Source organism: Gracilinanus agilis, chromosome 2, assembly GCF_016433145.1.
Source record: "Gracilinanus agilis isolate LMUSP501 chromosome 2, AgileGrace, whole genome shotgun sequence".
In the NCBI taxonomy this organism is placed as follows: Eukaryota; Metazoa; Chordata; class Mammalia; order Didelphimorphia; family Didelphidae; genus Gracilinanus; species Gracilinanus agilis.
This window is the reverse complement of record NC_058131.1, coordinates 165,914,123-165,937,088: the sequence shown is the minus strand read 5'-3', so window position 1 is coordinate 165,937,088 and position 22,966 is coordinate 165,914,123. Positions and strand designations below refer to the sequence as shown.

The 22,966-nt window shown below is 39.4% G+C and overlaps 1 protein-coding gene across 1 annotated transcript in view; it reads left to right on the top strand.

Moving 5' to 3' along the window:
- The first annotated feature begins 4,780 nt into the window (after nt 1–4,780).
- The window catches only part of IKBKB (inhibitor of nuclear factor kappa B kinase subunit beta), a 78,450-nt gene continuing 60,264 nt past the window's right edge, over nt 4,781–22,966 (top strand). Inside the window, exons 1-3 of the mRNA XM_044659532.1 lie at nt 4,781–4,885; nt 12,914–13,008; nt 14,940–15,057. Of these exons, the coding sequence (XP_044515467.1) occupies nt 4,781–4,885; nt 12,914–13,008; nt 14,940–15,057 (318 nt within the window). The remainder of the gene's footprint in view (nt 4,886–12,913; nt 13,009–14,939; nt 15,058–22,966) is intronic.

The following is a 22,966-nucleotide window of genomic DNA, read 5'->3' as shown; positions in this document are numbered from 1 at the left end:
ATTTTAGTCATGTCTAACATGGGGTTATCTTGGCAAAGAAACTGGAGCAATTTGCCATTTCCTTCAACTCATTGTATAGATTAAGAAACTGAGACAGAGTTAAGTGACTTGCCCAGGGTCACACAGTTAGTAAGTGTCTGAGAATGGATTGAAACTCAGGTCTCCCTGACTCCAGACCCAGAACTCTATCCATGCTATGCCACCTTGGCATGTAAAAGACAACCCACCTGGGGCAATGAAGACCAGGAAGAGAGTGGGTGGTGCTTTAGAGGATTAGATTAGCACACCTTTTCCAAGATGTATGTCTAAACTGACTTGGTCATCACTTCAAAACTAAAGAAAAGGGGTGGGGAAGGAAAGTCCAGGGTTCATAGAGAGGAAAGGCTTTTGGGTGAAAAGATGATCAGGGAATAGAAAATGAAGCTATTATGCGAGAAATATCTCCTCTCTGAATTCATGTGATGGGTAACTGCTACAAAATATACGTGTGTATGTGTGTATACATACATACATATATATATGTATATATATATATATATAAGTATATATTTACCACAAAGCAGAAATTATGAAGGTAAAAACCTAGGGTTGGTTTTTTAAATTATGTTCAAACACAGGTTCAGACTTCAGAGAGAACCTAAACAATCATTAGGACTCTGACAAGCATCCTTCTAGGCAAAATTATGTCAGTGACAGAGAAATAATTTGCTTACATATTGTCATCTTGTACATTCCTCTTAGGCCATAAAAGTTAAAGAGAAGATAAATCTCCAATCCCATGATCCTTCAGTGTCAAATAGTTAACTTAGTTAATTAAGCAAAGTCATAATCTCACACAATCTTTAAGAATACGCAATTCAGGGGGCAGCTGGGTGGCTCAGTGAAATGAGAGCCAGGCCTAGAGATGGGAAGTCATGGGTTCAAATCTAGCCTCAGACACTTCCTAGCTGTGTGACCCTGGGCAAGTCATTGCCTAGCCCTTACCACTCTTCTGCCTTAGAACCAATATCCAGTATTGATTCTAAGACAGAAGGTAAGGGTTTAAAAAAAAATACACAATTCAGGGGGCAGTTGGTTGGCCCAGTGGATGGAGAGCGAGGCCTAGAGATGGGAGATCCTGAGACCAAATCTGGCCTCAGACTCTTGCTAGCTGTGTGACCCTGGGCAAGTCACTTTACCCCTTTGCCTAGCCCTTACCACTCCCCTACCTTGGAACTAATATACAATATTGATTCTAAGATAGAAGGTAAGGGTTTAAAAAAATAATAATATACAATTCACCAAACAAACTCCAGAAGTAAACTGAGCCAGATTATAAATTAAACTACATTTCAAGGATTCACAAATAGGCTGATTGAAGAGGATGATTTACATGACAGGATGGTTCTTATTTGTTGTTATTGTTAGTCAGTTGAGTCATGACTTCACTAGAGGTTTTCTTAGGATAGATGCCAAAGTTCATTTTACAGCTGAGGAAACTGAGGCATACAGGATTAATTGACTTGCCCAAGGTCACCATAGTGTCTAAAGCCAGATTTGAACTAAGGAAGATGAGTTTTCCTAATTTCAGGTCTGGTACTCCATCCATTTTGTCACCTGGCTTCTCATTTAAGAAATATTTAAGACTCAAGTAAATTTTCACATACCCTGGGACAGATTTTGGTCAGGTAAAGTTAATATTAAGACAGACTTTTAGCTAACCAAAATTTGCATGAGGAATGGTCCTGAGTCCCAGATAATAAAAGTAAATAAAAAATTCCCATAACAAAGTGAAACTTGTCTGGAGTCTGCCTAAAACTGGGATCCACTGGAACTGTTTTTCATTTTGTCTTTGTATCTCTAGCACTTACCTAAGCACGATGCTTTGTATATTAAGTTAAATGCTTATTGCCTCAGACATTTTCTAGCTGTGTGATCTTGGGCAAGTTACTTAACCCCTACTGCCCTGCCCTTTCCAGCCTTCTGCCTTGGAATCAATGTACAATATTGATTCTAAGACAAAAGGTAAGAAAGTTAAATGCTTATTAAATGAATGAATGGATGGACAGAGAAAATTATCTAGCCCAGCCTTCTCCTTGTATGGATGAGGAAACAGGTTCAAATGAATTGTCCATGGTCATATAGGTAGTTCGAAATCTTATAAAATTTTAGATATAGGGATCTTCTACTCTATCATGCTGCTTCTTTCTTTATCAAGTGATAGCAAGCTTCTTCCTAGCTGTGTAATCCTGGGCAAGTCATTTAACATCAATTGCCTAACCCTTTCTTCTCTTCTGTCTTAGACTTAATACTAAGACAGAAGGTAACAGCTTAGTTTAAAAAAAAAAAAAAGGATAAACAAGTTTCCCTTTGAATTTCTTTATATTCCTTGTGCTCCAAGCACTGGCTTTTAATGCTACATTACCAGATTTTTGTTTTTGTTTTTTATTTATTTTTACCAATTACATGTAATAACAAATTTCTATATATGTTTTCTGAAGTTATATGATCCAAATTGTCTTCCTCCCTCCCTTCTCTCTCCTCTCCCAAAGCTAGCTAGCAAGCAATTCTATCTGGATTCTACATGTATTATCATGCAAAACATTTCCATATTGTTCATATTTATAAGAGAATAATCATATAAAACCAAAAACTCAAATAAACTAAAGTAAAAAATCATATGCTTTGATCTGTATTCAGTTCTTTCTCTGGAGGTGAATAGCATTCTTTGTCATAAGTCCCTCAGAATTGTACTGGATCATTGAATTGCTGAGAGTAGTTAGATCTTCCATGGTTATCATTCCACAAATTACTGTTACTGTGTACAGTGTTCTCCCAGTTCTACATATTTCGCTCTGCATCAATTCATATAGGTCTTTCTAGCTCTTTCTGTTCATTTCTTAGAGCACAATAGTATTACATCCCCAACATGTACCACAAGTTGTTCAGCCATTTCCCAACTGAGGGACATCCTTTCAGTTTCTAATTCTTTGCCACCACAAAAAGAGCAGCTATAAATATTTTTGTCAAGCAGCCCCCCCCCCTTTTTTAAACCTCTTTTGGATATAGTCTTGGTAGTGCATTGCCAGGTTTTTATAAGAGCAGGAAAGAACTTCTTTTAGAGACCTCTTATACCAACTCCCTCATTTTTTAAAGAAGAAATAACTGAGCATTAGAGAGGGGGATTGATTTGCCCGCAGCCAACCAGCTAATCCAGGGTCTCATTTCATGGATTCTTCTTCCAGGGTGCTTTTGAATTTAATTTTCTTTCTTCCTTTTGGCAGAGCAACAGTTTCCTTTGGAATGGAGTTTTGCTATAATTTTATCCTTCCAGAGAAAAGGCAGAGAGCCACCAGAAGAAAGGAATAACTGACTTCTAAGGGGAAGGACACAGTGGCAATAGCAAATTCTTTGTAAATCAACAGCCAATCCATCCTAAGCAGGGACCCAAGGAAATTCCACCTCATTAGGCGTCAGAGGAAACAGAAAGAGCCCTCCCAGGCCAGGGAAGGCTGAGGAAATCCCCATCATGCTTCCACTCCCAGAACCTGCCCGGGGTTAGTTTCATCTGTCTGAGAAAGGGGCTGGGACTTTGCTGCTTTCGTTATTTCCATGAGGGTCCTGGACTTTGTCATCAGAGTGAACTTTTAACAAGATCTTTGCAATCACAAGCACGAGTACACACACACACACTCACACACACACACCCTGGGATTTTTTTTTTTTTTTTTTGGTGGAACAATGCACATTTTAGAGAACCATCCGGGGAATAGGGGACCAGCCTGGGAGAGCTAGTTTGGCTTGGAAGGTTGCTTCAGGAAGGCCAGTCTAGAACACCAGAAGCCAGGAGCAGAAGGCTTGCTCCATCTCCCGTCCCGGTGGCTCCCCCATTTCCCTGTGTGGTCCCTTTAAGAGCTTGCCCGTCCCCACCATGTGGCCCACTGACATCAGAGCAGGAAGTATTTGAGGAAGTCTAGAGCTGGCAGGCTGGCTGTCTAATCCAAGTCCCTGAACCCTGATGTGGATAGCGGGGCACTCACCGACCTAAGTCCCTCCAGGTGGTCCCCACCTCCCTCCGGGGATCCCTGTCCCCTGCCCTGGCAAGTGCCGCTTCCCCGCCTCCCCCACCCACCAGGCAGGTGAGTTTCATCCCTGGGGACCCAGAGCTGGGACAGGTGGCTTAAGGTGGAGCCAGTCATGACCTTCCTCTAGTCCCTTCTCCCTCTGACTTCCATAAAGATCATCGATCTCCTTCATCCCTGCCTGGAGGCTTGGGGACACATTTCTACTGAGTTTGGGAAGTTTGCTTTTCCCGCCCTCTGACTGGCAAGAGTTAAAACTTGGGAGATTTCTGTAAAGTCCAAAGAGATCAATCACTCAAGCTGGTGGAGGTTCTCCCATTGACCCATCTGAAGTGGATGGTTTGGAGTGGAGGGGAAGAGGGATCCATCCGCAGGCTCCCGGGACCTTATAAAGGCTTGTGTGATTTCCCAAGAGCTTAGAACTGACTTTTTTAATTGTTTCCTGTAAAGAGGCGGGGAGCGAGCCCTTGAATGGAAGCTTAGGTGAATTCCTTTGGTGACTGAGGGATCCCCGAGAGTGGCAGGGGTGGGGGATGAGGGAGATGTTAAAGAATTTGTTAAGGATGATTTCCTTTAAAAAATAAAACAAAAACCCACTTGTCCCTTCTCACCCACACCCCAAGGCAGGAATCCTTTCTAGTTCCATCTCCCCCTGGGTTCCTTGTTTTTCTTCCTCTGACCCTCCTCCTCTGAATTCCCACAGCCATAAATTCTTCAGAATGAGCTGGCCCCCTTCTCTTCAAATGCAGACTTGTGGGCCCTGGGAGATGAAAGAACGCCTTGGAACTGGGGGATTTGGGAACGTCATCCGATGGCACAATGAGGTAGGACTTCTCTCTAGTCTGGGAAGAAACAGTCATGGGGTCAGGGGGGTTAGAATGTCTCACACTTCAGTTCAAAAGTGGCTCTAGCGAAATGCGTTCTATCAGCCCTAGCTATTCCCATCCCACCACGTTTCAGGTTTCCCCTTATTCTTGGGTCCTGGTGGTAGGGTGGGCCCATTTGGAGAGAAGAGAGAAGGAGACAGAAAGAACCTGGATCAGAATAGGTGAGAGTGGGTTCCTGAGTCTGCGGATCTTCCCTATGCTGGCCATTAGAGAACCCTTGGATGTGTTGCCTGCCCAATCAGTCAATCCACAGGCATTTATTAAACCCTTAATATATTCTGGGCCCACAAAGAAAAAGTGAAAACAATTCCTGCCTTCAAGGAACTTATATTCCAACTTCTAATAAGAGGTTATTATAAGATACAAACTAATTGTCTGACAAAATCCTACAGAATAACTATTTCCTTACGTTGGGGGTCAATCTTCCACACCAAAAAGTTCAGCAAGTTCTTCACCATTCTCTAGAAATTCAACTGAAATCAATGGGTACATGACTATTGACTATTTGCTTCTATGGCTCTTCACTGGACAATCATGCCCCAGGGTTTTGCAATTCCAAATGTGAAATTAGACCAGGTCTTTTCAGTTCCAAGTGGACAAATGGACTCTTGGATGTTTGGAAGTTAGGTGCAAACAGCTTTGGTGTCAGATTGCTGAGGAGAGCAGCTCTCATCCCTGCAGAGAGACAGGAGTTCAAGTCAGACCTGTACCTGACAGGACCCACTGGGAGAAAAAAATAAATAAATCTCAAGCTCACTCAGGTCTAAAAGGGATGATCATCCCCTGAGAGTAATTCTCCTCTCCCCACCATGGTCTAGCATGAAATACAAATCCTCCTCTTGGACTGAGTTGCCAAATTCTTCCTACATTGTATCATATTAAATTCAAATTCAAAAAAACTGCCTACTATGAGAAAGGCATTGTAGTCCCTGCCTTCAAAAACTCACATTCGCTTTTAGGGATACAATGTGTACAAAGACAAGCAAAAAAAATATTTAACCAGAATTGTTGAAAATGATTAATATTCTTATAAAGGGTAGGTAAGTAAAACAACAGAATTTAGCATCCCTGACTGTCACACGGTCCTATATTTTAGAATTCTGTAATACCTTCCAGGTATACTATTTCCATTTCCTTATCATAACCCTGTAAAAAAAGACAGTATAAGCATTTTTATTATATTTTTATTTTTATTTTGAATATTTTCCCATAGTTACATGTTTCATGTTCTTTCCCTCTCCCCTAAACCTCCCTAATCCCCCATAGCTGATGCACAATTCCACTGGGTTTTACATGTATCATTGATCAGGACCTAATTCCATATTATTGATATTTGCAATAGGGTGATCATTTAGTGTCTACATCCCCAATAATATCCTCATCAGCCCACGTGTTCAAGCAGTTGTTTTTCCTCTGTGTTTCTCCTCCCACAGTTCTTCCTCTGGATGTGGCTAGTTTTCTTTCTCATAAGTCCCTCAGCCTTAAACATTTTTTTTAACCAAACCTTTGTTCTTATTGGTTTAGGGAGCTTCTAATAAGGAAATATCCTATACCTGTGTAGATCTGCACTTGCTCTGCCCTGCAAATTAGAATGTTGCTTGGAACAGGGACGAAGTAACTTAACCAGGTTCTCACAACTCATTTGTGTAAAAGGTGGGATTTCAGCCTAGGTCTTTTTTTTTAAGCCCTTACCTTCCATCTTAAAATCAATACTGTGTATTGGTTCCAAGGCAAAAGAATAGTAACAGCCAGGCCATGGGGATTAAAACATGACTTGCCCAGGGTCACACTGCTATAACATAGGTTTTTTGATTTGGAGGTCCAATCTCCATCCAGTTAAGTCATGCTATCTTTCAGGTACTGTGAAGTTTTATTATGGCCATTTTACAAATAAAGGAGATTTGAATTTCTTGCCTAAAATCAAATAGCTAAATGGGTTATATATATGATGGTGTTAGGATCCAACCTTGTTACCCAGAGTTCAGGGCTCATTCCCTTGCACCACCCTCCATTATAGGTCCCTTCTCAGTACTCATCAAGGTCAGTTGCTTTAAAAAAAAGGGGAAAGGGGGCAGCTGGGTAGCTCAGTGGATTGAGAGCCAGGCCTAGAGACGGGAGGTCCTAGGTTCAAATCCGGCCTCAGACACTTCCCAGCTGTGTGACCCTGGGCAAGTCACTTGACCCCCATTGCCTACCCTTACCACTCTTCCACCTATAAGTCAATACACAGAAGTTAAGGGTTTAAAAAAAAGGGGGGGGGGGAAGGAAAGAAGGGAGGGAGGAGGGATGGGGCAGGGAGAGAAGAGGAAAGGAAGAAGAGAGGAAAAAAGGAAGGGAAGTAGGGAGGGAATTCTTTCCCTCTAAGTGTTCCCACCCATCAGTCATGCCCAGGTTGAAATGCTCTGTCTCTACTCTGAGAGCCCACATTAATGGTATTCCCCCATAGCCACAAAGGGTGTTTTGGTTTTGACCTAACCATAGGCATATGGGCATAGTCTGTGGTGTAGAGAGATGTGTGTAGATTTGGAATCTGTCCTGCACATTACTATTAGGTGATTCCTCTAAAATACACTTGCCTACTACAGACACTTCAGTTAGTTCTGCTTTCTGGGTGTGCTCTTAGCCGTCAGCCACCTGTGTGGGTGCCACAGTAACAAGAGACTGAGTTTTCTTGACTAAGGGCCAAAGCTTAGAATGTGGCTTCCAATGAAAGCATCCTCATTGGAAGGACTCATCCTGAATCATCAGGAGGAAGTTGCCTCTTAGAAGAAGTTCTGTCTTCTTTTTCCTTGACCCAAAGACAAAGCTGATCTCCAACATATGGCCATAATACTTAGAGCTAGAAGAGAACTAGTCTAGCCTCCTCATTTTTCAGATGAGGAAACTGAGGCCCAGAGAAGTGTTAAAGCCAAAGTAATACAACTATTGAATGCAAGTGCCTGGATTCAAACTCTGCCTCTAAATCCTGTACTCTTCCCACTACACCACACAACCTGAGACATTAAAGTACTATATATTTTTTTAAACCCTTCCACCTTAGAATCAATACTGTGTATTGGTTCCAAGGAAGAAGAGTGGTAAGGGCTAGGCAATGGGGGTTAAGAGATTTGTCCAGGGTCAAACAGCTGGGAAGAACACTATTTAAAATCATTGAAAGTTGAAATGGGCTAGTACACTATGGTCCCAGAGCAGAGCACTGGGATAGGTACTTCCAACTGAATCACTGATGGTTTGTAATTAAAATTTAAATATTATGATGGGCTAAGCCTAAATTTGATTTAGTCCAGTAGCTTCACATATTTTTAAATTTTATTTTAAATGCAGTAAGTACTAATGAACCATACAAATCCAAAATTAAATTACTTTAATAATTAAAATTTTAAAATGCATAATTCAAGAATAAATAGGAGAAGGGCATTTAGATAGCACAGTGGACAGAGCATCAGGAATCAGGAAGACTTGGCTTCAATTGGGCCTCAGATACTTTGTAGCTGTATGGCTGAGCAAGTCAGTTGAGCCCAACTTCCTAACCTTTACAACTATTTTGCCTTGGAAATGATACTTAGTATTGATTCTAAAACAAAAGGTGAGTTAAAAATTTTTTTTAAATCAAACAAACATGAATGACCCAGATGGTAGTGTATGCCTGTAATCCTTGCTACCAGAGAGGTTGAACCTGGTGGCTTGCCTGAACAAAAAATGGAGTTCTGAGTTTTAGTGGGCTAAGCTGATAGGGAGATTTCACTAAGTCTAGTAATCAATTTGAATTAAAATGGCAAATATGGCATTGAAACCCCAAACAAGTGAGGAGGTAGTTAAGAGAAAACTTTGCAGCCTTTCATGAGTTATGCCACCAAAGCCAAGTGATGGAGCAGGACCAGGAAGTTCAGGTCCACAGAACTGATGATGACATGTCTAGCTTTGTCATCTCATCAAAGGTCTGGACTGTGCAAATAAAACAATTAAGAGGACACAGTCCTCTTACATGCATTCCATGGTAAGACTTGGCAGAGGTCATTACTGGTCTAGTATCAGTGCTAAATGCCTAAGATATCTGGGCCAAACCCTCCCCACCCTCCCGACCTCATTTTAGAGCTGGATCCAGAATACAAAGGGAGCCAGAATTTTATATAGTAAAAACAAATAAGACCAATTAATTTATCTTTTAAAGTTAAACTTTACTTTTTTCAATTACATATAGAAACAATTTTTGACAATTGTTTTCTGACATTTTGCAATTTAGATTCTCTCCCTCCCTCCCCACCTCCCCAAAGTGCTATAGTCTGATATGGGTTATGCCAGTGCTTCATATTTCCATATTCCCCATGTAGTGATTGAAGACACATATTATACATACAATTAAAAAAATCATAAAAGAAGTAAAATAAAAGATGGAATGCTTTGATGTGCAATCACTTTCCAATAATTCCTTCTTTGACTTTGGATAGTGTTTTTTGTTTGTCATGTGTCCCTTAGGTTTATCTTGGATCCTTGTTTTGAGGATAATAGTTTAGTGCTCCACAACTGATCATCATACAGTATTTCTATTGCTATATCTATATACACTGTTCTCCTGGTTCTGCTCACTTCACTTTGCATCAGTTCATATAAGTCTTCCCAGGTTTTTCTGAACTTATCCTGTTCATTATTTCTCTTTTTTTAATTATTATTTTTTAATTTTAAACCCTTAACTTCTGTGTATTGACTTATAGGTGGAAGAGTGGTAAGGGTAGGCAATGGGGGTCAAGTGACTTGCCCAGGGTCACACAGCTGGGAAGTGTCTGAGGCCAGATTTGAACCTAGGACCTCCTGTCTCTAGGCCTGGCTCTCAATCCACTGAGCTACCCAGCTGCCCTCCTGTTCATTATTTCTTATGGAGTAATAGTTTTCCATTACAACTTTATACCACAGCTTATTCAGCCATACCCAACTTGATGGACACCCCCTCAGTTTCCAATTCTTTGCTACTACAAAAAGAGGTGCTAAAAATATTTTTGTACAAGTAGACCCTTTTTTTCCTATCTTAGATATTATTGAGATACAGACCCAGTAGTGGTACTATTGGGTCAAAGGATATGCATAGTGTCATCTTTGGGTGAAGTTCCACTCCAGAATGGTTTTTATCAATTCACAGTTCCACCAACAGTGCATTAGTGTCCCAATTTCCTCACACCCCCTTCAACATTTATCCTTTTCCTTTTTGGTCATATTAGCATCTTTGAGAGGTATGAGATGGTATCTCAGAGTTGTTTTTTTTTTTTTTCATTTTTTTTTAAACCCTTGTACTTCGGTGTATTGTCTCATAGGTGGAAGATTGGTAAGGGTGGGCAATGAGGGTCAAGTGACTTGCCCAGGGTCACACAGCTGGGAAGTGGCTGAGGCCGGGTTTGAACCTAGGACCTCCTGTCTCTAGGCCTGACTCTCACTCCACTGAGCTACCCAGCTGCTCCCTCAGAGTTGTTTTAATTTGCATTCCTTTAAATGATAGTGATTTGGAGCATTTCCTCATATGAGTTATACATAGCTTTAATTTCTTCATCTGAGACTTGATTGTTTATAACCCATGACCATTTATCAACTGGGGAATGCTTTATATTCTTATAAATTTGGCTCAGTTTTCTTTATATGTTTGAGAAATGAGGTCTTTGTCAGAGACACTTAGTATAAACATCCCTTCTAATCTTGTTTACTTTGGGGTTTTTTTGTACAGAAGCTTTTTAATTTAATGTAATCAAAAGTACCTGTTTGATTTTTCACAATATTCCTTATGTCTTGTTTGGTCATAAATTCTTCTTTTTTGCACAAGTCTGACAGGCAGACTTCTTCATGTTCCCCTTTATGTATGGTATTCCCCTTTATTTCTGGATCAAGTATCCGTTTTGACTTTTTCTTTGTGTATGGTGTGAGATATTATGCCTAATTTTTCCCATATTGTTTTCCAGTTTTCTCAGAAATTTTTGTCAAATAGTGAGTTCTTCCTCCATAACTTGGATCTTTGGGTTTATCAAACACTAGGTTACTATGGTCATTAACTACTTTGGGTTGATTTCCTTGCCTATTCTGTTTCTTAGCCACTACCAAATTGCTTTGATGATTACCACTATATAGTACAGTTTAAGATCTGATACAGCTAGGCCCCCTTTTTTCATATTTATTTTTTAAGACCAATTAATTTAAAGGAAACAACCCAACATTAAGTAATCTGATTTCTAATTGGATGGAAGATAAGAGACTTTCCAAATTGAAAAGGGGTCTAATTCCCTAAATTTGGGAAAAGAAGTATTTCATTCCTCTCCAAGTACCTGTAAATAATCAAAGGAACATGAAACAATAACTGTTTGATTAGTATGATGCCAGTTTTTAGATAACACATATAAAGTGCCTGTGATGAACAATTATAAGAAAATTTCTTCCATCACTCTTAAGATCTGACAGTGTTTCTGGTCAACATAACCTAGGTCCTTCGTTAAAGGTCTCTAAATAGTAGATATAGTGGCCCAGTTTCCTAGCCACACAGGGATAGATTCAAATTATACAATATGGTTTTCTCCCAATTCCCACAATTGAATAAACTTTTCTCACAAGACAGAATTTGAGATAGGTCCATAATTGAATAGAAATGGAGCTAAACTACCTCCAGAATTGAGTCATGCAAGATGGGGTCAGTGTGGTTCATGCAGTTCCCACAATTAACCACTTGTTATCCTAATCCCCTCTATAATTTTCTCACAATAGTAAATATTATGAGAAAAAATTAAAAATAAATCAGAGGTAGGATCTGAACCCATGTCATTCTGCCATTAGATTTAACACTTTAGACATTATGCTCTGCTGATTTCTTGGGGTTTGTGATTGGATTAGATAGCCTCTGGGGTCCCTTCCAGCTCTAAGATTCTTTGGTCAGGAAGGTCTGTCTCTGACTTTGGACTTTGGACCCTAGATCTTTAGGTCTCTGAATCTTCCTAGCTCTTTAAGTCTCTGGGTCCCTGGGTGGTGAAGGGAGGAAGGGAGGTCTGAGAAGAAGAGGGTGGTAGGATTTGAATACTTCCTGAGGCTGTGAAGGCTAACACATCACCAAAACTGATAATAAGAAAGCTGAGAGGAAATCGCCAACACAGCTGCAAAAAGGGCAGTCACTTCTCTGGTTTGGCCGTGGCCAAGCTGAACCAGAGGAGTTGTGAAGAACAATAGCTCCAGCTTTACTAAGACAATAGCTTTCATCCCTGAGTGATTATAGATTATAGATATTATATTGACAGGGTTTCCAATCCTCAATCTGTATCCTGATTATCCTTTCCCTAATTAAGATCATAGATAAAGTATTTAATAAGTACCTTCCTGAGTGGTCATTATATCACGACCCTTGGGGAGGGAGCAAATGCAATCAGATGAACAACGTGATCCAAGGCTAATTAGAGCCCAATATTAATAATTGATCCAACCCTAGATGGGACCTGAAAGGGTTACCCATCCACCTGACCATTCGGGGTCCTTCCTGGGCAACTGTTATTGAAAGAGGAAATTATACCATCTAGCAAGGGTGACTGGGGTTGATGTTCCCCATTACCAGCACCTAGGGAGAATACAGAGATACTTCCACCTCACTAGGTATCTCTATACCCAGAGGATCCTTTTCTCTTTCTTTATAACAAACCCCAGGAAGTCAATAGTGAAGCTGGCTTGGTAAAGACTAATATATCTGTGGCAAAAAATAGTTAGGCATTAAATTACATGATATCTATTTTTTATGATATTGATTATAACTCAATAGAAATTGGGAGGAAAGCAGAGAAAAACTTGAGCTGGAAGTGTGGGGAAATAGTTTCCCAGAGGAGCTGGGATTTGAAGACTGCATAAGACATAGCTAAGTGTGTGAGAGAGGGACAGGGGATCATTCTTGGTCAGGAAATACTTCACTGTCCATTCATTACTCTCTTATCTTTTTGGGACAAACTGTTCTTGTAGGAAACAGGAGAGCAGATCGCCATCAAACAATGTCGGCAGGAGCTGAGTCTTCGGAATCGAGAGAGATGGTGTCTAGAAATACAAATCATGAGAAGGTGAGGTGCCAGAGATTCTGCCCAATCAAGGGGAGTTTTCAGAAGTTTAGGGATAATGAGAACATCAGAAGAAGTAACTGACATCTAAAGAAAGAGTATTTTAAGGACCAGTGATTTAATGGGGGAGGGGGGGGAGATCAGGTAGAGTGGAAGGGAACAGATAGGTATATGTATTCCATACACTCCTTTCAATGGTACAGATTAGTAACTCTCCAAATACTGCAGTTTCATAATTTAGAACATTTAAGCCAAAGTTATTTTAACTAAGTGACTTTTGCATGGTCACATAGCTAATATATGTCAGAGACAAGACTAAAACCCAAGTCTTCCTGACTCAAAGTTGTCCGTCTCTCCCCTTTGCCAAAAATACTTCAAAATATTCGTCCAAATTATGCTTTTATGATCTTCCAAGATTCTTCATCTCCCCTGTGTTTTGGTTCTTTTCTTTTCTTTTTTAAGCCCTTACCTCGTGTCTTAGTATCAATTCTAAGACAAAAAAATGGCCATAGCTAGAAGCCCCATGTTGAAAGGGACTCTAAGCTCATCTAGTCTAACTGATGTGGGCAAGAACCCTCTACAGTGTCACTAATGAGTGATCATCCAGTCTCTGCTTGTATATATCTTCAGAAATGGAGAACTCAGTGCCTCAAAGGTAGCTCATTTAACTTTTAGACAGCTTCAACCATCAGGAAAGTTTTCTTAAATTGAGAAGAAAACTACATTTGCCTTCTACCCTCCCACCCTCCTTGGTTTGAATCCTTCCCTCTGGGGATCAAGAATTCTGTTATATTCAGAACAAGATGGATTCTTCTTCAATATGGCAAGCCTTTATATGTCTGCATATCTATATCTATATCTATATCTATATATATATATATCTGTGTGTGTGTAAATATACACGCAATGAACATAGATATTGTGGTTGTGTATATATACAGAGATATATGTATATATGTGTATTTGAGGGATGTGTATATATATATATATATATATATACAGATATATATATATATATAGAGAGAGAGAGAGAGAGAGAGAGAGAGAGAGAGAGAAAGCATTAACTCTTGAGTACTATATGGTTGCTCATTGAAATCACCTTAAGGGATCAGCATTGTCAATAGTGACCCTCTGGAAATATGGACCATTGATCATTTGTTTAAACCCTTTCTTTCTATCCTAATATCTCTAAGACAGAAGGGTAAGGGCTAGATAAATGGGATTAAGTAACTTGTCCATGGTCACACAGCTAGAAGTGTCTGAGGCTAGATTTGAACCTGGGTCCTTCCAATTCCAGGCCTGATGCTCTCTCCACAAAACCACCTACCTGCCCCTCCTTTCTGTGAATCTCTGGCACTTCCACAGAAAGTAAGCACTGTCAAAATTGGGATATTAAAAGCACCTGCCTACTTCTTAAGATTGTTGTGAAGATCAAATAAGATAATATTTGTAAAGTTCTATGTGTGTCTGTTATTATTATCTCACTTCAACTTCCAGAGTTTCAGTGTCCTCATCTTCAAAATAAGGAAGGTAATATTATTTGAAACTAAGCCCTCTGGCTCCAAGGCATTAGTTCTGTTACCTGAATCTTTGGTGAGAAAGAGAAGAGGAAATTTATATAAAAGGCTTACTGCTAAGGAAAAGAGTCAGAGCACCTGAAGTTCACATGCCAATGCTACCACTTCCTGGCCCTTGAATATTTAATGTTTTTGAGGTTCAATTTCCTATCTGTAAAATGAGAGAGTTTCACTAGGTTGAACTCCACAAAATTCACTCCAGATCTCAATCTGTGATCTCATGGTCCTTTTTCTACTGGGAGATATATAAAAAATAAGTAAGATTCTCTTCCTGCCCTCAAGGAACTTACAATCTAATAACCAGAATGATGAGGCATTGACAGTATAGAGATAATACATTGGCTCTCTCCTTCTCAGACTTAACCATCCCAATGTTGTCGCTGCCCGGGATGTCCCTGAAGGGATGCAGAAGCTGGCGCCCAATGACCTTCCTCTGCTGGCTATGGAATATTGTCAGGGCGGAGACCTCCGAAAGGTAAAACACCTCCTTTGGGGCCTCTAAGAAGAGAAAAATTGAAGGGAGCCATGGAAAGGGAAGGGTTTGGGACTTCTTTATTTAAAAAAATTTTGAGGAGGACTTTTTAAAAAAAATTTTTTTTTTTATTTTAAACCCTTAATTTCTGTGCATTGACTTATAGGTGGAAGAGTGGTAAGGGTAGGCAATGGGGGTCAAGTGACTTGCCCAGGGTCACACAGCTGGGAAGTGTCTGAGTCCAGATTTGAACCTAGGACCTCCCGTCTCTAGGCCTGGCTCTCAATCCACTGAGCTACCCAGCTGCCCCCTGAGGAGGACTTTTTAAAGGTTTCAAAATGAGGAAATTCAGAATAGCAGGGATGATTCCAGCCAGATTTCATTAGCTTCTCAAGTATCCCTGGGCCCCACCCAGTTTGGTGGTAATGAAGGCTTGCTTTTGCATTTCTTAAACAGAAAGTTATACAGCAAGGATGGGGAAGTGATTTCTTTCTTTTTTTAAAAAAATTAATTAATTAATTAATTTAGGATATTTTTCCATGGTTACACAATTCATGTTCTTTCCCTCCCCCTCCTGTAACCAATGAACAATTCCACTGGGTTTTACATGTATCTTTGATCAAGACCTATTTCCATATTATTAATATTTGCAATAGAGTGATTGTTTAGACCAGGGGTCTGCAACCTTTTTGGCCGTGAGAGCCATAAACGCCACATTTTTTAAAATGTAATTTCGTGAGAGCCGTACAATATGTTTAACACCGAATACAAGTAAATATGTGCATTTTATGTAAGGACAACACTTTTTAAAGTACAATAAGTCTCTGAACTATTTTTAATAATGTTATTATGTGCTAACCAATGATGAATAAAGTACATTAATGTGACTTCTGGTGCTGCATGGTTTTGCTGATTATTAATCAAAATTATTTTGATTATTAATCAAAAAACAAGACTTAATGGGGCACTATAGTACTGATATAACTGCACACATACATATAAAACTCCTTTACACTAAGAAAATTGCTGAAATAAAGAGAGAAAAATTCAGGGAAGAATACTTTTTCCTCTCCCTCTCTCAAGTCTGGCAACAGGAGAAGAAAAAGCTGCCGGCCTGCTGGTTAAGCCATTTGGTCACATAAATTAAGGAGGAGATCAGGAGATTACAGAAAAATAACATGACTTGTGTGCAGGCATTAGTAAGTAGTGGGGGAGGAGGGTACCTTTTCATGGAAAACTGGCCAGGACACATCACACACATTTCCTGGTACAGGTGTTTATCAGTGCTGCCTACTCAATCATTCTGTATCAAATGAAACAACTACTGGGGAGAAATGCGATCTGACTATAGTTTCCCTTTAAGAGCAGGTAGAAAAGTTAAAAACAATAACAATCCCACAAATAGGGAGTGCAGACCCCATGAATGCACTGAGATAAAGCCATGTAAATCAGAGGCAGAGGGGTAGAGAATGTAGACAAAAGTGATCAATCACTATACAGAACCCCAAGATGTCAGTAACAGGTGTGGAAAGAGTAAAAGGAGGGCAGAAGGAGGAACACACAGCACACCTACCAAGCCAAACTAAAGACCAGGATTCGTCTCTGGCGGCAATATCAGTGAGGGAGCTTCTATCTTAGAAGGTACTGAAGGGATCACGTGACGTATCACGTGACGCACAATGTCATGCGTAAACTGTTAGTTACTGGGCCGGGTTGACTTTATGGCTCCTGCAGAAAGAGCCATATCTGGCCCTCAAAAGAGCCTGATATGGCTCGAGAGCCATACGTTGCCGACCCCTGGTTTAGAGTCTACATTGGGGAAGTGATTTCTAAGCTTCTCAGTTAAAGGAAAGAAACATTCACTGCTAGATCTTGATTGGAGCCAATGAATGGAAGATTAGCATTGTAAATAATAAGGAAAGGCCTTCTTATACTTACTGTTTGGAGCCTCTTTCCTATCTGAGTTTGAGATTTGACCTGGCCATATTAGGAATTTTTTTTCTCCTATAGACCCCAAAATACCAATAAGAAGTCTTCAAAGTGAGGTAGGGGGAAAATACTGGAGCAAGAGTCCCCAAACAATTGTCCTTTCTATTTGGGGCTTCCATCAGGGATTTGCTGTGCAATCTCTCTCAGTGTTGTCTTCTTCATTTATGAAAATAGAATAAGAACACCTAACCAAAGTATTCAGGAAGCTGTTTTAAGACCAAATAAAGGGTCAGGTAGGTGGCTCAGTGGATTCAGAGACAAGAGGTCCTAGATTCAAATGTGGCCTTAGATACCTTCTAGCCAGCTGGCCCTGGGTAAGTCACTTAACCTCCATTGCTTAGACCTTACCTCTCTTCTGTTTCAAAACTGATGCTTAGTATTAATTCTAAGACAGAAGGTAATAGTTAAAAAAAAAAAGACCAAATAAAGATAATATGAGACATTCTGATAAGAGAGAAATATTTTGAAAAGTAAAAATTACTATGAAAAATAGTTGTTATTAATAGCATTTGCCTGAAAATACTTTTCCAAATTAATCCAAATCCCAATGAAATCATCCCACTTAAAGCACTAGGATGGGCTTGAAGAGGGGCAGAGTCTATCTGAAGGTCTCCATCCAGGGGCACAGTTATTATTCATTCATCTATTTTGTCAGTGCCACAGGGATTTTTTTCCATTTTTTTGGAAAGAAACTTCCCCATTTGATTTTATTTTTCCACCCCACTTAATCCATTCATGGGTCATGGGAGGTGAGCATGCGAGTGGTAATGTGTCATTACAGGATGTGAGCACAATCCTTGGCATGATAAGATAGGAAAAGGCCATGAAAAATCAGGGGGTCTGATGGTATTTGTGTGTATATTTGGTTTGTTTGTTTTTTCCCCCTCCTACTTTGCCAACATTTTTAAAAGTTGTAGGTATAGACATAAGATTTTTAAAGAGATTTTTTTTTAAAACCTGTACCTTTTATCTTAGAATCAATATTGTATATTGGTTCGAAAGCAGAAGAGTGGTAAAGGTTAGGCAATTGGGATTAACTGACTTGCCCAAAATCAACACAGCTAGGAAGTATCTGAGGTCAGATTTGAACTCAGGACCTCCTGCCCCTAGACCTGGCTCTCCATACCCTGAGCTACCCAGCTGTCCTCCTAAAGAGAGTTTTAAAAAAAAGAATATCAGATTATAGACAACTCTAAAACTCAACTAGAGGGGCACTTGGACATAAAATGGTAGACTTTTGGGGAGAAACTGAGTGAGGGAGTGACATGGTAACAATGGCACTTGAAGTAGACCAGTCTTGCCCTGCTGGACAAGAATGACTGAAAGGAGGAAACAAGGAAACAAAGAAAAATGCTAAAGAAGAAAGAGACTTGATCCTGTTGCAAAAATAATAGCTCATAGGCAGCAAAGTGGCATAGTGGGTAGAGCACTAGGTCTAGAATCAGGAAGACCTAGCTTAAATCCAGCCTCAGTTACTTACTAGGTATATGACTTCGAATGTCATATAACCCCTTTGCTACAATTTTTACATCTGTAAAATGGGTATAATAATAGCACTTATCTCTCAGAGTTGTTGTGAGAATTAATGAGACATTTCTACAAAATGTTTATCACAATGCCTGGCACACAGCAGGTACCATTTAAATGCTAACCTTTATTATATTTATACAATGCTTTAAGGTTTATAAGGCACTCTGCCAACACCATCTCATTTTATCCTTATGGCAGTCCTGGGTAGTACATGATCTTATTATTCCCCCATTTGACAGATGAAGAAATTAAGGCAATGTGAAGATTAAAATTAATATACAAGAACTATCATATTTTTTTAAAGTTTATTAATAATAACTAAAGTAAAAGGCTACCTAAACCACCCAGCCCACTCACAAAAGAAGAGAGGAAGAGAAAGGCAGAGCCTTAGAACTTATACAAACATGACCACACAATGTGGTAGAAAGATTAAAAGGAATTTTGGGAAATACTAAGGGACTTCTGGGAGATGAAGTCCAAGGGTTCAAAATCTCCATTTATACAGCAAGCAGAGGTTAAGTGACTTGTCTCAGCTCATACAATTAGTGTCTAATGAATTCAGGTCTTCCTGGCTCTGAGGGTAGTAGGTGGCACAGCACAGTGAATAGAGCACTGAGCCTAGTGTCAGGAGGATCTGAGTTCAAATTTGACCTAAGATATTTATGTGACCCTGGGCAAGTCACTTAACCTTGTTTACCTCAGTTTCTTCATCTGTAAAACAAGCTGGAGAAGGAGGAAATGGAAAACCACTTTAGTATTTTGCCAAGAAAATCCAAAATGGAATCCTAAAGAGTCAGACATAAATAAAAAAAGAATGAAACTTCCTGGTTCCAGATCCTACACTATATCTACTATAATATACTGCTTCTCTGGTGAGAGTTTGCCAATCAGAAGAGAGTATTCAAGAGAGAAAGCCAGGCTCACAGCTGGTTTCAAGGTCCACTGCCTCGGGTTGGGGTCAGCCCAAGGTCCAAGCCATCATATTTGCAGAACCAGAATGTGAGTTATAGCAGTTCAGTTTTATCAGTTCACCCAAGACTGATGAGGCTTATAAGGATAAAAAATAATTATGACTGAGATAAATATATAAATTAGTAATTTAATTAAAGCCATGCTGATATATAAAATCATTAGACCACACGCTTGTAAGAATTTAAAACTGCCGCCCGTTCCATTATTGTTACCTCCCGACTCTTCCTGAGTCTGCTGGCCAAGAGGCCACTTCCCCCTAACCCAGGAGATTCAAACTGTTCTGTGTGGAGACGTAGGCGTCCCCACGCCAAAGAACCGGAGCCAGAAACCCGTTGGACCACGGGAAATGTAGTTTGATAATTTCCACGTGTCCATAGAAAATACATATATATATACTTAAAGATGGCATCTCCCAAATTTCATTCTTACAGGCTCCAGTTAGTGAATTCTGTTTGCTAGACTCATAAGATACTGTTTGGTAAACTGAAATACCAATTGGTTGATTTACAAGGATATGAGCACTAGTCATAGCCATTTGCCCAGGGTCCTCTTGGTGGATAAGTCCTTGGAAGAAGCGAACTTGGTCAAATGAAGGATGGGTATCTCTGATAGAGGAACCCAGGCTCATTAGGCTATTTCTGTCTAAAAGGATAGTGTTGGTTGTTCAGAATTATGGCACCCCTTCCTCTGGACATTACCGGAACCACACTGATCAAGAGGTACTCCGTAGAACTCTTTTTTTCAATGTTCCTTATCAGTCACAAAGGACATATTTCCTCATGCTATTGCGGTTTCCATGATCACAGCTTATCTTCCATTATTCCCATTTTAAATTGATGTTTTCCCTTCAGGGCGGTACCCCAAAGTCCCTTTCTAAGATTTATGAACCATATCATGAGATCATAGATCTGGGTCTGAAAAGGAACTTAGAGGTCATCTAGTCCAACTCCTTCAGTTTAAAAATAAACTCAGGCCCATAAGGGGTAAAATCACTCACCCGCCATACAAGGTCAAAAAAGGTCATATAGGTTGTAATTTGGAGAGCTGGCATACAAGCTTAGGATCCAGGACTCCCAACTTCTTTGCTCTAAATTCAACATTAAGAGTATAGACTTAGTTGAAACATTGTGGAACAATCCAATGTAATGGGCTTTGCTAATACAAGCAGTCCCAAGGGATTTATGAGAAAGAATGCTGTCCACATCAAGAGAAAGGGCTATGGGAGCAGAAACACAGAAGAAAAATAAATGATTTATCAGTTGTTTATATGGTTATAAGATTTGGGGTTTTGATTTTGAAAGATCACTCTATTTCAAAAATGAATAATGTGGAAATAGGTATAAGTGATAACATTTGTATAACCCAGTGGAAGTGCTTATTGGATCTAGGAGAGGGGAGGGAAAGAAAATGAAATATGGAAACATGGAAAAAATATTTTTAAAATTTAAATTTTAAAAAAAATTTTAAAATAAAATGAGCTAGAGAAAGAAAAAAGAGTATAGACTTAGAGTTGGAAGGGGCCTCAGAGGCCATCTAAGCCTCCTATTATTTAGATCAGAAGTTCCTTGAGGACAAGAATAGAATCATTTATTTATTTTTAATTTTTTTTTGAAACCCTTACCTTCCAGTTTGGAATCAATACTAAGTATCAATTCCAAAGCAGAGCAGTAAAGGCTAGGCAATGGGGATTAAGTGACTTGCCCAGGGTCACACAGCTAGGAAGCTCTGAGACCAAATTTTAACCCAGGACCCCCCATCTCTAGGCCTCTTTCAATCTACTGAGCCAGCCAGCTGCCCTTAATCTTATCTATTTTTACATGTCTCCTGGCCAACTGCCCTAAAAGGTGGGAGCAAGGGATCTCAGATTTAGACCTGGAATGGATTTAAGCCTAAGATTTAAACCTTAGCATCCAATCCCCTCATTTTACCGAGGAGGGAACTGAGGCCCAGGGGATTAAGGCATTTGTCTGAGGTCACACATTAATAATAGCCGAGGTGGGATTCAAACCAAGATCCTCTGACTCTTCACTCCGCTCCACCATATTGTTTCTCAAGATTGGAGAGACCTCTGTCAATGGTAGCTTATCCAGTGTGTGTTGGGGTCACCTCTCTGGTCCTTATCCTCATCTTCTCAGAGGAGCAGGAGATACTTTTTATTTATCAAATGAGATCATTTTTGTGAAGCACTTAGCACAGTACCTGGCATACTGTAGGCACTTAATAAATGCATCTGCCTTTCCCTTAGGCATGGACTAACACCATCTCTGAGGATCAGGGAGAAGGCCGGAGCCAGAGCTGTCCTTTCTCTCCTTCCTCTGTGGGCAACTAGCAAGAGAGTTCCCTGATCCACATGTGATCTGTTGATCTCTTAGCAGTTTGCCAGTGAGGTAGCTTCTACATAGATCTATATATAAAATATGTATTATATTATATACATAGTATATATAATATTTAAATATAACATTATTTAAATATAATAAATAACATAATTAAGTATAATACTATTTAAATATAATAAATAATATATTTAAATATACGGATACTACTTAAACATAATAAATAATATATAATATTATTATTTGTCATTTATATAACATATCATTAATATAATAAATGATATATTTAAACATACAATATTATTGTTATTTATATAATTTATCATCATTAACATAATATATACATAATGTATTATTTACAATAATTAATCTCTAAATATACATAAATATGATATATAATTTAAAAATAATATAATTTATAAATATTTATTTATTTAAACCTTACCTACTGCTTTAGATTCACTCACTTCTAAAACTGAATCGTGGCAAAAGCTAGGCAATGAGGGTTAAGGGACTTGCCCAGGGTCACTCAGCTAGGAAATGTCTCAGGACCTCCCTCCCCAGGCCTAGCTCTCTGTTCACTGAGCCGCCTAGCTGCTCCTTCTATCGTTTTCAAGTAACGTGTTATCAAAACTAAAAAAAAAAAAAAAAACCCACATTAAAAAAACCAACAACCACCTTTTACCTCTAAACATAGCTAGACAAGCCCAGCTAACATGTAAATAAGGGGCAATGCCTGAATTATTTTGCACAGATGTTTGTTGGCTTCCTAAGGAAATGCACTAAAATGCTAATACATAAAACTATATAATAAATAAATAAGTAACACGAGATAATATTTGTGAAGCACTTAGCCAGGGCCTGGCACATTCATAGGCATTTAATAAATGCTTGTTCCTTTCCCCTTCAAACTAAACCTGGGCTGAGATAACAGAAGAGATGAGGAAACTATGGAGGCCCAGAGAGGTGACTTCCCAAAAATCATGTGGGTAGTAAATGACAGGGCCAGGTCTTTTGATTCTAAATTTAGAACTCTTTCCTCAACAGCACATTGCTTCTCCAAATAGCAGCTCGCATTTACACAA